General features: G+C 41.2%; 1 protein-coding gene across 2 annotated transcripts; it reads right to left on the reverse strand.

Moving 5' to 3' along the window:
* Positions 1–3612: 3612 nt before the first annotated feature.
* Positions 3613–6103, reverse strand: LOC147635688 (uncharacterized). 2 transcript variants are annotated; one of them, XM_086803087.1, is made up of 3 exons: positions 5634–6103; positions 5039–5198; positions 3613–4557 (listed from the first exon to the last, which is right to left on the reverse strand). In XM_086803087.1, exons 1-3 carry the CDS (start codon positions 6052–6054, stop codon positions 4410–4412), a joined length of 729 nt encoding a protein of 242 aa, XP_086659213.1. In that variant the 5' UTR covers positions 6055–6103; the 3' UTR covers positions 3613–4409. The 2 variants fall into 2 exon arrangements, with proteins under 2 accessions (XP_086659213.1, XP_086659212.1); XM_086803086.1 differs by having other exon boundaries at positions 3683–4128.
* Positions 6104–14373: the final 8270 nt, after the last annotated feature.

Raw genomic sequence — 14373 nt, forward strand, 5'->3', positions numbered from 1 at the left:
AGCCGCAGTGTAGATGCAAAACCTTGGTATGAATTTGATAGAGCTATGAGAATAGTAGATACCAAAGAACAATCCGAATAGGCCTCATGAATGCATGTAAGGTGCTCTCTAAGATCTTTAATCCTTGTGAGGAATTTTCCATTAGATTTTCCTCATTCATATGCTCAAAATCTAACAGCTTACGCAAGTAGGCCTCTCGTGCCTCATTACGCACTTGGTAAAGCGTAGCAAGCACATACCAAGCATGCTTCACAGTTTTTTTACATGAGCAAATATGAGGAATAATATTCATTTTCACTAAAAGTGCCACTAATGCATGTGCTTGTGTATCTTTGCCATCTCGCCTAGCTTACTCGGATATGAGAGGTATGGAGGCAGATGCCACAGTTACATTAAAACTCATATCACCATTCAAAGTACATGTACTATGCTGCTATGTTGACAAGACAGAGCATGCCTCAATGTCAATAATAACATTACAAAGCCCTTTAGCAATACATGGTGCATCATATAGAACCACAATGGGTAGTTGGTCTTGTCAAGCTTATCCTCAACGAAAAGCATCTCAAATATATCATTGTCTATCATTTCAACTTGCTATTAACTAACCTCTGACATTAAATGCAAATATCCCAACTACTTGCAAATAATGCCAAGACCATTGAATGCAACCAATATGGTTGTTAATAGATCACTCAACTGATGAGACAAAGAAAACCTACAAAGTATACGAAAAATTGCAAAGTGTAGAGTAAGGAAATGATACTTAAAAGGAATGCAAAAATCGAAGATAACATTGATGATGTTGTTAAAGCTATTGAAGAAGAGCTCAAAGATGCAATGTCAAAGATAACGACGCCCTTGAAATTCTGCTTCTGCCATAAAGAATACCCAAAATCAAACAAAAATAGTTCAAATTGATACTCCCTTGGAATGCAAAAATCTTACAGCATGCAAACGAGTCGTAAAACACGTAAAAACTTTGTTAACGTAATTAACATCACACTATAGGGTATACTTTTCCACCTAAGAGAATAGCTCAATCTAAGGCGATCAAAATAGCAACCCCAAGAGAATATGGAAAGGGGATGAGAGCCAAGTGAACCTACTCCAATACCGATTGTTGGAGTGGAGATATACTTCTTCTTGAGAACCTTTGGACACTGCTCATTGCACAACCTTCATCGATTGAGTGAGCCTCTTGATCTTTATCTCATTGTAATCCGAATAGTCTTTTGACAATGTTCAAAAGACCACCCAAAATTGTGGGGGAGGTTGCAACCCTCTCCTACGCTCAGACCCTTCAATCATTTAAGCTTCCTTCACGAACACTTCACTTCTAGTTTCGATTGAATTTAAACCTTTTTGGGCAAACACACTTTGGCGTGTACTAGCAAAAGAACCGAATCCAACACTTCCCTGGTAAGAAGATCCTTGGTAGTTTGATACACTATCCTTCGGAGTAATTTCACCTCCCAGCATTTTTTTGAATCTTAAATGCATGTAAGAAAGCTTCAATAGTCCAATTGCCACTATTTTTCTTTATTTATTAGCCTCATGTTACCCAAGAGCTGAGTTATTTACAACATGAATAACTCTAATTTTTTACATGTAAATTTGTTTACTATCCTTCAATTTCAAGGTGATAGTTTGTTTCCACAATCGATCAAATTAAACACAATTCACAAGTGAGCTAGTCTAGAAGATAATCACGACATGATTATTTTCAAGATAATCACACGTGAAAAACCCTAGATGGTCACAACATGAAAAACTCTTGCTTTTCATCCCAAGTGGAGTTGACCTTTAGAGTGTAATTCTGTTAAAGTGAACTTTAACGGTCAGTTTCTAACACTCAATCACCTTAACAATCCCAATCTATGAAATAATTTTAACGTTATTTTCTCAAGTAATCAACGGTATCAATATCTTTGCGATAGCCACGCGTGAATTTCTCTCTAATTTTTCACACCAAGAATCAAGAGAATAAGATTTTCTATTCTTAGCATAGCAATCCCCAAAGTCTCAACATGATTTTGGAAGCTTCTTCACGACGTGATTTTCTCAAAGTTATTTACGAAGTGAAAAACTCAACTATTGTGGAAAACCCAAATTTGACCTTAGATTTGATTTTTTGAAGTCAAAAATTTATTTTTGCCCTAATCAAAAGAAAGTACAATTTGAGCCTTCTTACCCAAGCTAAATCAATGGTACCTTCTTCATCAAGACTCAAACAACATTACTTTTTATGATTTATTTTTGTAAAAAAAACCAAAACCAAGAAGCACCCTAGTATTTCACGTAAACAAGCAAGGATGCTTAAAACAACAAAAATTAAATGAAAGATAAGTTATTTGTTTTGCTCCAAGCTTTCCAAGTACTTACAACTCAATCCCTCCTTCAAAAACAACAAAAAATCACACTTAAACTACACTTTGCACCACACAGCAACAACCTATCTACACATGCCTTCACCCAAAGCTTCACCAAAACTGAAAAATGTTAATTTAAAACGAGCTGAGTGCTCAACGAAGAAGAAAGAAGCAAGGGACACGAGACACTAGAATGGGGAATGCTTCCGGCATCTATAAACCAACCATAAAAGCGAGGAAAAAAGAATCTTGGCTGAATTTCTTCATGCGGAAGCTCATAGACTGGAATGAGGAGTGCTTCCGGCATCTACAAACCAACCATAAAAGTGGGCAAAAAAAACCTTGCCTGAATTTCTTCAACAAAAGGCAAAGCTCTAATACAATTGTAACATGCGGAAGCTCATAGACAAGGATTATACTTTGATAAATAACTTTCAGCCCTTGGTTCTTGACAATGTATAGCACAATGTAATGAGAATAGGAGTACAAAGAGAGAGAAGAGAGACAATACACAGTGTTGGGTCCCCAATACCCTCTAAAGGGTCCCCCACCACATATGGTGTATTTGCTTTATTGAATGAATAAAATGACAAACTGCTGACTGTTAACTGATTTGGAGCTGAGATGACTTTCAGCTCTTGATCTTCACCTTCCACCTTGCCCTTGGCTCTTCTTGGATGTCTATGCCCTTGAACCGTGGCTCTTGAAGAATATATGAGATGATTGATGCAAAAGACTGAATAACACTTATACAGGCAAACCCATATACAGATCGGTTGTATCTACTGATGTCGACCTACTCATGACTAGGATAAATGCCAGCTTTCACACGTGTGCTGCTGGGCAGCCATTACTGCTGGCCAATAGGATTCCATAGGGCTGGCCTATGGCTAGCCCTCATACCCATGGACTCTTGGTTGCTCTTGGGCTGGCCCTTTGGTGGGCAATGGGACTGGAAGCCCAAGCAAAGCCCAGTCCACCTCTACATTCCAGAGGGTCATCTGGGGACTACATATGCAGGACATGCACTGACACCTGACCATGATCCTCTACAGTGGATCCCTGGCTGATTCATCCCGGGGCATCCAAGTGCGGGATGCCCATGACAAAATAATTCCCAAATAAAAGAAGATGTTCTAATAACCCAGCATTACTGAAAACTCTCTCTCTCTCTCTCTCTCTCTCTCTCTCTCTCTCTCACACACACACACACACGAGTAGCAATGCCTTGGACTAGGACTGGCATATGGATCTCTCGACCCAAATTATCAATGTATACAATCCTGATAAATGTACAAACCTTGTCTAAATGAATCAAATGGTACACTATTGGATCCGCAAAGGTTGCAGGACATTTACCTTCGAAGAGCTGAATAGCCAAGCATTGGGAGCATTAATCCATGCATATAATTATGGGAAAAATAGCCATTCATACACAATTTGACCAGCACTGAAGCGCTGTCGTTACCGCATTCTTTCTGACTGTCGTGGCTGAGGCACTTGCTTGCTGGCCCCAAATGAGTAAGCTACACCTGGTCTCGTCAACTGGAGTCACAAACAGGGCACTTGAAGTACAAGGTCCCTCCAAACCATTCAACTTTGTTTCTTTCTGTTGTCACCTGTTTCGACAGAGTCAAAGGCGATTTTGGAGTTATAGAGGAACTGGTCCCACACGGCTCCGGTTTCCTCTTTGTCAACAGTAGAAACATCTTTCTTAGGGAAGGATATCTGGCCCCAGATGGCTTCCGTTTGATCTCTGTAAACAGAACAAAAGGTTGCGTATCATCTGTGTGCCTGATACATCAAGAAGCTGAGTTTTACCTTAATTAAGAGGCTGGTTACATCAAGAAGCTCAAAAATCCCATCTGTATAATCAAGCTTCTAACCCGGTTGTGTGCAGCAACAAGCTTATAAGTTTGAAATGTAAGCTTAGCTTTTACATCATGACAAAACTAACAAAAAATCTTATGTATAATTGAAGTATGGGTAATTCGTCGACAAGCTAATAGTTCCCACGTGTGAAAACTAAGCCCGGGTTCAGAAGGGGTCGTCCGACATGAGATCTTGCTCAGTTGAAGGTGAAGCGGCTAGGAACTTTTGATTTTCACAAAGCTGGAACCCTTCCCTCAGTTGGCACTCAATTTTTCCGGCTCGTGGATGTCTTTCAGCAGTTCCTGTGGCCAGCCTGGCAAAGCCACCCACGGGGTGGACGTCAGACCAAAAACGGATGCCAGGACTTGAACTTTTCCAGGCACTGCCTGATAAGCCACTCTTACCAAATAACCTACAAACATTTGCGTACAAAAGAAAATATGTAAACTGTCTGAACGGGTGCCCCCGATGGATGAACAACAAGCGCTCCTTTCGGCTTGCCCATTATGGTTCCACATCCACCTGGGGCAAGCGCCTGCTGGATTCCACATCTGCGAGCAGTTAATGCATCTTCATCCGGCCTGCCCATTGGGTTCCAGGTTTACCTTTCGTGGCAGATGCTTCTGAACCTATCCTAAGCCTAATGGTTCAGGTTATGTATCAATGAGTGAGGCTGCCACCCATGACTATCTATATATGCATGATGAAACTATGGTCTACACCAACAAACTAACAATTCGCTAAAGCACCAAATGTATGCATTCCCAAAGGTATATGGATGACGATCAGCCTACCTTGATCTGCAACCCAGGCTTGGCAAATTGCAGTGTTCACCATTTTCATCATATGCCCATCCTTTGCCTAGACCATAGCCGAAGCCCACTCCGACCCCGAAGCCGGCACCGAACCCTAATCCAAACTGCATGCCAGGAAGTCCAAACCCAAACCCTGCACCTGCCAAGTCAGAACAAGAACAAGGTGAAAAAACTGCTATTTGAATCATCAAGACTAACACCAAAATACCTGACCCGGAGCCTATCCTAGCCCATTTAAGCAGACCGCACAAATTAACCCTAATTTTGATTAAGAACTACTAAAAAGATAACAAAATCGATTTATCCTGCTCAGACATCATTAAACCAGCACCAAAGCCCTGCTTAGATCCCAAACCCTAGGATCCTAACCTAACCCCAACCCTAACCCTAATCCTAACATCTGTTAAACTACACAACAGGGCACGCGAAAATTAAGAAAAGTCATCAACAAATGTTCATCCATATGAAGAGTGCATCCACGCCGTATGCTGGTTTGTGCCTCCATATCCCCTTCCTGCATAATTACTGTGAAATTCTACAGGCTAAGTACAGAGGATTAAGAGAAAAACCTAACCTCCAATAAGCCCAAATCCAATACCAAATCCAAAGCCCGCACCGACCCCAAATCCAGGTCCAAGTCTGCCCAAGTCAGCAGAATACATACAGGGCAGCTTCCATAGAATCCACAGAAGCTTGGGCAGAGGGAACCATGTCCTCTTAGAACACCCACTTGACTCATCCTCTCTATGAAATTCTAGCTTGTCAATAGTGCCGGGAAAGCAGTTATCACTGTCCTGCTCATTAAGTGGGTGGTCCATGACAGGGAGAAAAGCGGAACCTTTGGAAATTGTAGAAGAAGTTCTCCTGCACAGAGAGAAAAAAAACTCTCCTAAGGGACCTGTAAAGCTTGCCACAAGACGAATTGCAGAGAGGACATGTTCATTCCTGTCATGATCCTGTTGATGAGTCATCCTCCCTTTGACAAGAAAGCACATGCAGCAGCATATTGTAGCCTCCTTTTGACCCACAAGTAGTAGTTTTGTTTTTGCTTGTGTGTATATGCATACATATGTATGTAGTGTACATGTGTATGCATCTATACATGTGTGTAAGGGTCGGTGTGTGTACGAATTTATATACACACATAATTTAATTAATTAAATTTTAATGGTGGGGATGAATGGTGAAGTCTCAATGCATCTTACATGTAATCTTTCTCTCTCTCTCTCTCTCTCACACACACACACACACATGCACATCTACCCTCTCTTTCACACGTACACATGCACTCTCTCTCTCTCTCTCAAATGTTGAAACTCTCTCTCTCTCTCTCTCTCTCACACACACACACACACAAGCACACATGCACATCTACCCCCCCACGTACACTCTCTCTCTCTCTCTCTCACACTCTCCTCCCCCCCACGTACACTCCTCTAACACAAAGGCTTCTCTCTCTCTCTCTCTCTCTCTCTCTCTCTCACACACACACACACACACTCCCTCTCTCTTCTCACAAACACTCTCCCACACATACAAACTCTCTCTCTCTCTCTCTCCCTCTCTCTCTCTCTCTTCCACACACAAATACTCTCTCTCACACACACACATACACATACACAAATGTAAATATATATTATATATAATAGTATGTTTTATTATATTTAAACACATATACCTATAGATACATATATATGTGTATTTATAAATGTAAATAAATTTATATATACACACATACACATAATTTTAATTAATTAAATTTTAATTTAGATTAAATTTTAATAGGTGGGGATGTGAGGTGAGGTGTGCTCACTCTTAAATAAGTGTATCTTACATATAATGTCTTTTGTCTTCTTCTTTTTTTAGAATGAGAGAGAGAGAGAGAGAGAGAGAGAAAGAGAGATACCTGCATGTTAAAGTTTTCATCATGAAGCTAACCTTGTAAGCCTATTTCTTCTCTTAAGTAAATCATTAGGCAAGAAGGGATAGCTCTCCTTTCAAAAATTAAAATGACATGAGGAGAAAATTCAAATTTGAGAAAGGGGTAGCGTGAATCTCCTTTGGCTCTTTCTCTCCTCTCAGCCATGTGGAAGGGGAGTAGCTTGTGCTTAATAAGAGTATAGGTGACTCTTGGTGACTAAAAGGTTGTTCACACCTAGAGTCTAGTTTATAATAAAATATTTTTAGGTATAGCTAGAGAAGTAACTAATAGAAGTGAAAATACTACTTTTGTAAATGAACTGAAAGGAAAAGATAACATACATTCAATATATTATCTAGTAAGATTGCATCTTGCGCCTCCTGTACCACATAGATCCTTTCACAAATTTTCGACAAAAATCAGATATTGAATCGAATGCTGTTACAACCGAAGATGTGTCTCTTTCCCAACTTTTCGTAATCTTAGTATTAGGAATATAAACTTGTATGTAGGGTTTTTCTTCCCAAGCCAAGAAAGTTCTTTGGAGAATTCTCCCCATGATCAAGTTTGGAGGTTCAAGGATAGGTAGTAAGTCTCGAATAAGAAGAAACTATTTTTTATCCTCTCTCTTCCCTAACCCAGTGTGGCTGATTATCCTCTCAAACCAACTAGTACTAATTGTCGCCTTGGTAAGCCACTACCTCACCAAATTCCTCAAAAAGTGGGCAAACCTTTCTTTTTTTCAAGATTTCATCAACCCTTCTGCCGCATCTGAGATGATGAAACAGAACCTTCTGCCGCATCTGAGATGATGAAACAGAACCTTCATTCATTGTGCTTCTTCATTGCAGTTTTTGACTCGGTGTAAATTAGAAGCATTATTCTTTTCGGTTCGCGCACAGATGGAGATTATCCAAAATTTCTTGAAGAAGATGCAAAAATATGCACCTCCACTAGAGAGAGAGAGGCATCCAGAGATCCTCGACGCTCAACCCTGTACACTCTAGGATCCTTCTTCTTCGAACTTGCTCCTCCTATCATTGAAGGATGAACAAATACATCTTGTTACATAGAATTGGAGGCTGTTTCAAATAGCTAATTAGTCAGTTGGGTTCTTATGCTTCCCTTGAAGGTCCATAGAAGCAGCAATTAATGGAACTTATACGGGTAGGGATCCAAGTCCTAGAAAGATCGTACAAGGATAGGTACATCGTTACCCATACCCCCACTCCATGCACGATATATGAAGTAGCTAGAGGGTGTTCCCAAAGTGACTAATTAAAATTTATTTTTGGTCTGAATAAAACAAAACATTTCCCTATGTTTTCTATTTTATTTATTCAAATATTTTGCAGGCTGTAACTCGCTTGCATGAAGCCAAAATTGCTAGTAATCACCAGTTAGACACACAGCTCGGTGAATCCATTCATGGCCTTGTACACACTGCCTACGAAATATGTGATATAAAGAATGTAATCCCACCTTATTCAAATGATTGGTAGATTTCAAGCATTCTGTGAATCTAAACATATATATATATATATATAAAGCTGTAGAAGAGTATTCCAAAGAGTTTCTTTATTATACGAACAACAAGCAAATATTGGCTCCCCAATAGAAGAAGAAGGTGCCATTATCATCCTATTGAAAAGCATGCCAAGTGAAGAGTTTGGGCCATTGGTGAGGCCACATTGAAGAATATTCCCAACCCAAATCTTGAATCATAGAAGCTACACTCATGGAAGAAGACCAAAGGATTAAAGTTGGAATTACACCTATAATAGGAGAACAATCATTCTTCCACAAAGGACCAAGATCACGACGAGGAGCAAGAAGCAAGACCAAGATGAAGTGTCACCACCACTTTGGTAAGATGGAGTATATAAATAAAATGTCACCAGTGTGGTAAGATGGAGCATATAAATGAAGTGTCACCACTATGGTAAGATGGAGCATATAGAAAAGGACTATTAACATCAACTCTAAGCCAAAGAAAACATGATGACTAAAAGGAAACAAGGAGGAGGGGACTTCCCCTTAAAGGAAGTCAAGACCTAGAAACTCTCTTTTAAAAGAATGTGCTAACATCAACACTAAGCCAAGAAAAAATGATGAATCAAGACAAGGAAAAGGAGGAGACTTCCCAGGAAGGAAGTCAAGACCTAGAAACTCTCTTTTAAAAGAATGTGCTAACATCAACACTAAGCCAAGAAAAAATGATGAATCAAGACAAGGAAAAGGAGGAGACTTCCCAGGAAGGAAGTCAAGACCTAGAAACTCTCTTTTTAAAAGAATGTAATGAGGGCATGACTCTCACCTCTACTTGTAATCCTATTCCCACCTATAATGTAAATTCTTAAGTGAAAGTCAACATTGTAGCACAAGAGGCAAGCTGAGATAGATCACTCTAGAAAATGAAGATCAGTACATGTATGCTAATATGGATCACTTAAGGGGGATTTTTTGAAAATAAGTGATGAAGGGTACTTGGAAATGAGGGAGTATGCACCTTAGAGATGAAATGTTACTGTGAGTAGAGGCAAATAGCCCCATGAAGACCTTCGTGAGTTGGATTCTTTGAAGATCTTTGGAAGTTCCTACACATTTGAAGAGGATCCAAGCGATAGGCCATATCATGGACCAAGCTTTTGCCCACCATGTCCTCCCCATCCAAAGACGTATGTGGGTAGCTATCAAAGATGCGGGGCTCAATTTAGGTACTAGCTATCGTGTGTGCCTGAGTGCAAAGTCATTGTGAATTATCGTGTATAGGCTATGAGGGCTTGAAGGTGTGCCCATGTGTTCTCCTCCATGTGAAAACTCCAACTACTTACTTTCTTCAACTCTTAGTTCTACTTTCTTTGACATTTACCTATCACCAAAGCTTTTATAGCACCCCTCTTTGAGTTAGACGAGGGTTTTGTATCATCTTTAGGCACCCACAAACAAAAGGAAAGTAGTAGATGATAGGGCGGCCCAACATGGCATGAGAAGTCCCAACTCTCCACTTTATTTGACTCTTATTTGTGCTTTCTTTGATATTTGCTCAGTTTGGTGGAGAAAAAAAAAGAGGGCCTTTTTATGCTAAGGTATATCATTTGATGGGTTGGTTACGGATAAGAATGGGTTATCCAAAAGAATGGTAGAACAACCACTTGTGCATGCACTGTTCAAGGGAATCTAGGTGATGGATCATACCATGGACTAGGATTTCACCCACCACAATCCACCCATCCACTAGAGATATAATTGGACATATGTCAATGGTGAGGTTATGGTGCCTACACAGTCATCCCATCCACTAGAGATGTACTTGGACATATGTCAATGGTGAGGGTATGGTGCCTACACACTTCATATAGTAATTGGGTTTTAGGTGCTTTGATTGGTCTCATGGTTTTGGCTATTTAATCAATGACAACCAAGAGCTTCCTCTTTGAACTGTGTTAGCTAAGAGGCTTCTTGATATCTATGGTGTACCTTATTTGCAATTAGTGGTGGTAATTTCTTCTAAGTAGACCCTCATTGAGAGTGGCCTTATGTTGTGACCCATTCAGTAGCATCTCTACCTCCCAGCCCCCCCCCCCCGAATTATCAGTGTTATGGTAGGACTCAATGAAGCATAGGGTGAGAGGGAAATATGGGCCCCTATAGGACTCAATGAAGTGCATGATGTTGTGGTAGGACTCGATGAAGTGCAGGGTGAGAGAGAAATTCACGCCCCATGATAGTTGGGGTTGGAAGGCATTGAGGCTCACCTTAGCGAGATAGGGAGCTACTTCATGTGGTTGAAAGATGGCATGACACTCGTTGGACCTTGTGGAGCATTTTGGGATCTAGGAACCATACATCTACTTAATGGTGACTCTTGAATGGATCAAAAACATCCATAAGCTACATGTTGGTTTTTTGCAAGAATGACACAACACATACCAAGTACACAAGAAATGAATGGTGATTAACACCCTTAAATAAGTTGGCTATTTTTAATTTGATCGTTTTAAAATTATTATTTTTTAAAAAATATTGATTCAAAAAAATAAATTATGTGATATATATATATATATATATATATATATATATATATATATATATTCAAAAATTAGCATCCCCACATTTGATACCCCTATCTTACTAAATCTGGTGAGTCAAATCAGAGTCAAACCATGTTAGCTTCATGTTCGCTTTGAAATCTTTTCCATATCAATAACATCTCCACAAAATGATGGCACCCACATAAACTTTGTGCACATTTTTAGTGCTACATTGATAAATTTTTAGCATGTTGGCTACAAATATACTCATTGTTATATGCTTTATTGTAAAATTCAATTGTAAAATGGCATGGGTGTTCCTCTCTCCCTCTTCTCTCTCTCTCTCTCTCCTCCTCCCTCTCTCTCTTTTCTCTCTCTCCTCCCTCTTCTCTCTCTCTCTCTCCCTCCCTCCCTCTTCTCTTCTCTCTCTCTCTCTCTCTCCCTCCTTCTTCTGTTCTCTCAATTGTAAAATGGCATGGGTGTTCCTCTCTCTCCTCTCCTCCCCCTTCTCTCTCTCTCTCTCTCTCTCCTCCCTCCTCTCTCTCTCTCCTCCCTCTTTTGTCTTTCTCTCTCTCTACCTCCCTCCTCTCTCCCTCTCTCCCTCTTCTCTCTCTCTCTCTCTCTCTCTCTCTCCCCCTCCCTCTCTCCTCTCTCTCTCTCTCTCTCTCTCTCTCTCCCTCCCTCCCTCCCTCCCTCCCTCTCTCTCTCTCTCTCTCTCTCTCTCTCTCTCTCCTTCTCTCTCTCTCTCTCTCTCTCCACTGCCTACATAGACAACGCAACCCATGTGGCAGCTTCCACGTGTAATGCCTGAGCTCGGGCATTACACATGGCATGCCTACGTGTACATTTCTTTCACGTAGGCACACCACATGTAATTCCCGTGGTCAGGCATTGCACATGGCATCAAATCATTGGCACCATGTGTTATGCCTGAAAACCATGGGCATTACACTTTTTGGTAACCACTGTGGACAATGTTGTCCACGGTGGTTGCCACATGTAATGCTCAATCTTGGGCATTGCATGTGGATACCTATGTGGACTATGCTTTCCATATAGGCATACCACGTGTAATGCCCGCCTTCAGGCATTACACATGCAGTGCCATGTGGCATGTGCATGCTACGTTGCACTTCCTATCATTGTCTAACCACTTTTTAAGCCATTAGACAATAATAGGAAGGGCTCAAAATAGCCCTCCCCCCTCAACGTGCCCCCCCTTTAACGACCACTTACCCTCACGTGCCCCCCAACGCGCCCTCTCCTTCATGTGCCCCCCCCCCCTCCAATGCGCCCTCTTCCTCCACATGCTTGCAACCTTCAACAAGGCATCTCCCTCAATGCAAAATGCCTCCTTAGACACGATTACAATCGAAGGGCTTCACTGGAAAGCAAGATGAGATCGCAATATTGCAACAAGAAGTGGGCATGTCACAAGTGGCCACATCACGCAAGGTAACCAACACCTCTCAATTGCATTTGGTTATGGGGGCTACTCCTTCAACACCCGCCAACAATCGTATTGCCAGTAGTAGTGCCACGATTTTTGAAGGAGAGGAGTCCATAAAGGAGAGTTTCGGTCAAGTGGTTGATCGACACATCTCCATGAATTGGGTAGAGGACCACTTGGTTGATAATCATAATCATCTTCCTAGAGTGCCTCTTTGTCACCTTCTTGCAAACTCAACAATCCGTACGAAAGAGGATTCCATCGAAGGGTTAATTAAAAGCATGGAAGAGAGCGCATACCAGTCAACAATGGCGGCATTCATTGTCTCGGAGGGATTCCTTGGCCAAGGGCCCTTTCCATTCGATCGTCGAAGTGCAGTCGATCACGACCTATGATTGTTAGCAAATTTTGACACGATACTAAAGTACACGGAAAGATGGAAACACATGGTTGGGAAGATGTTTGTTATCTGGGATGGTAACCATCGACTCAAAGCATGGAAATAATGGGCAAAAACCAATCGAGTTGAAAGAGAGAAGGTTCCCAAGGGGATTCGTATAGTGGTCCAATTCCTTGAGGAGGAGGAGGCAGAGTTCTTGTTAGTGGTGTGCATGATAAACAAGTAAGTGGATGGTATCTTGTTTTTTTGTAATTCAAATGAACAAGCATCTTATGTGTCATCATTTACCTTATTTTATATACATGCAAAATTGCCAAGGTCACTACAATTCAAGTGCCAAACACAACGGCACATGATATATTTATGATGCAGCATGTAGGCCTTGCCAATCCACAATCGTGTTGTTAAATTTCAATGTTGCGTATCGTAGATGAGCCGAGAAAGCTATTACTCATCGGGGACCTAACAGATCAAAGTGGTTGAAAGCTATTTCCTCCACAGGAGGTTGAGCAGTTTCATATAGTACGTTTCATTGTGTAGAGTAGAGCATATGATTGAACTATGAAGCTTGTTTTTTGGGAGTTTAAAGTTCCTATGTTGGTTGAATCCAGGAGCGAAGAAGGGCAAGAAGCTTGGCACCGAGCAACAATTGGCCCCTGAGAAGAAGAAGGGAAAGAAATCAACAAACAAGAAGCCTCCATCATCATTGATCGTGATAGCAAACGCCCAAAAAGAGGTCACGGCTAGAGTGGGAAGGGGATGACATTAATGAGGATGGTGAGAATAGACACTCTAAGGATGATGAGCATGAGTCCCATGCACAGGGCAATGAGCAGGTGAGCCCGCATGGTGAGAGCAAAGAGCAAGGGTTGGAGCGTTCAAAAGAAGACAGCGCAACCCTCTTCACATGTATTTGGTCTTGTCTAAATGAAGACTACCATCCACATGTGGTGGACCCTTTGCACTTAGTTCTCAGCTCCAACATTGATCACCTCCGTCTCCCACTTTTGGCAAAGCAAAAACACATGTATGGTCTCTAACTCATGCTACTGACTCTCTCCATTCGTCATTATACAGTTTGTAGTCCACTTGTTTGCTTTGTTGTTCTAGGAATCTTATAGTATTGCAACAATTCATGGGATCTTTGATGAGGTGGGTAAGCATGTACGCATTCGATAGCCTTGGAGGCCTGTGCTTGGTGCGGGCCAATTTTTCAATAAATCTCTCTCTACAAGGACGAGGTTGTGGTTCCTCGATGGAATATTTTTACGAAGGTTCTTGTGGAGTCAGCTTTCGTACTTGTTGCAAAGTTCCTACATGCCAACGACAATATGGTGTGTACTCTATGTGCGAAGCACTTGGGATTGTTGTGCAAGAGGCAGGGACTTGGAACTTCACATTGCAAAGGACTTTGTTATTTCTCTTCTTGTGATACTTATATGTAATATCAGAAGATGGCCAAGAAGAGGTGAGTGAAGGAGTGGTTTTTATTAATGTGAAGCTCGATGA

The sequence above is a fragment of the Cibotium barometz genome, chromosome 9, assembly GCF_041138505.1.
Source record: "Cibotium barometz isolate CiBa-2024 chromosome 9, ASM4113850v1, whole genome shotgun sequence".
NCBI classification, from domain to species: Eukaryota; Viridiplantae; Streptophyta; class Polypodiopsida; order Cyatheales; family Cibotiaceae; genus Cibotium; species Cibotium barometz.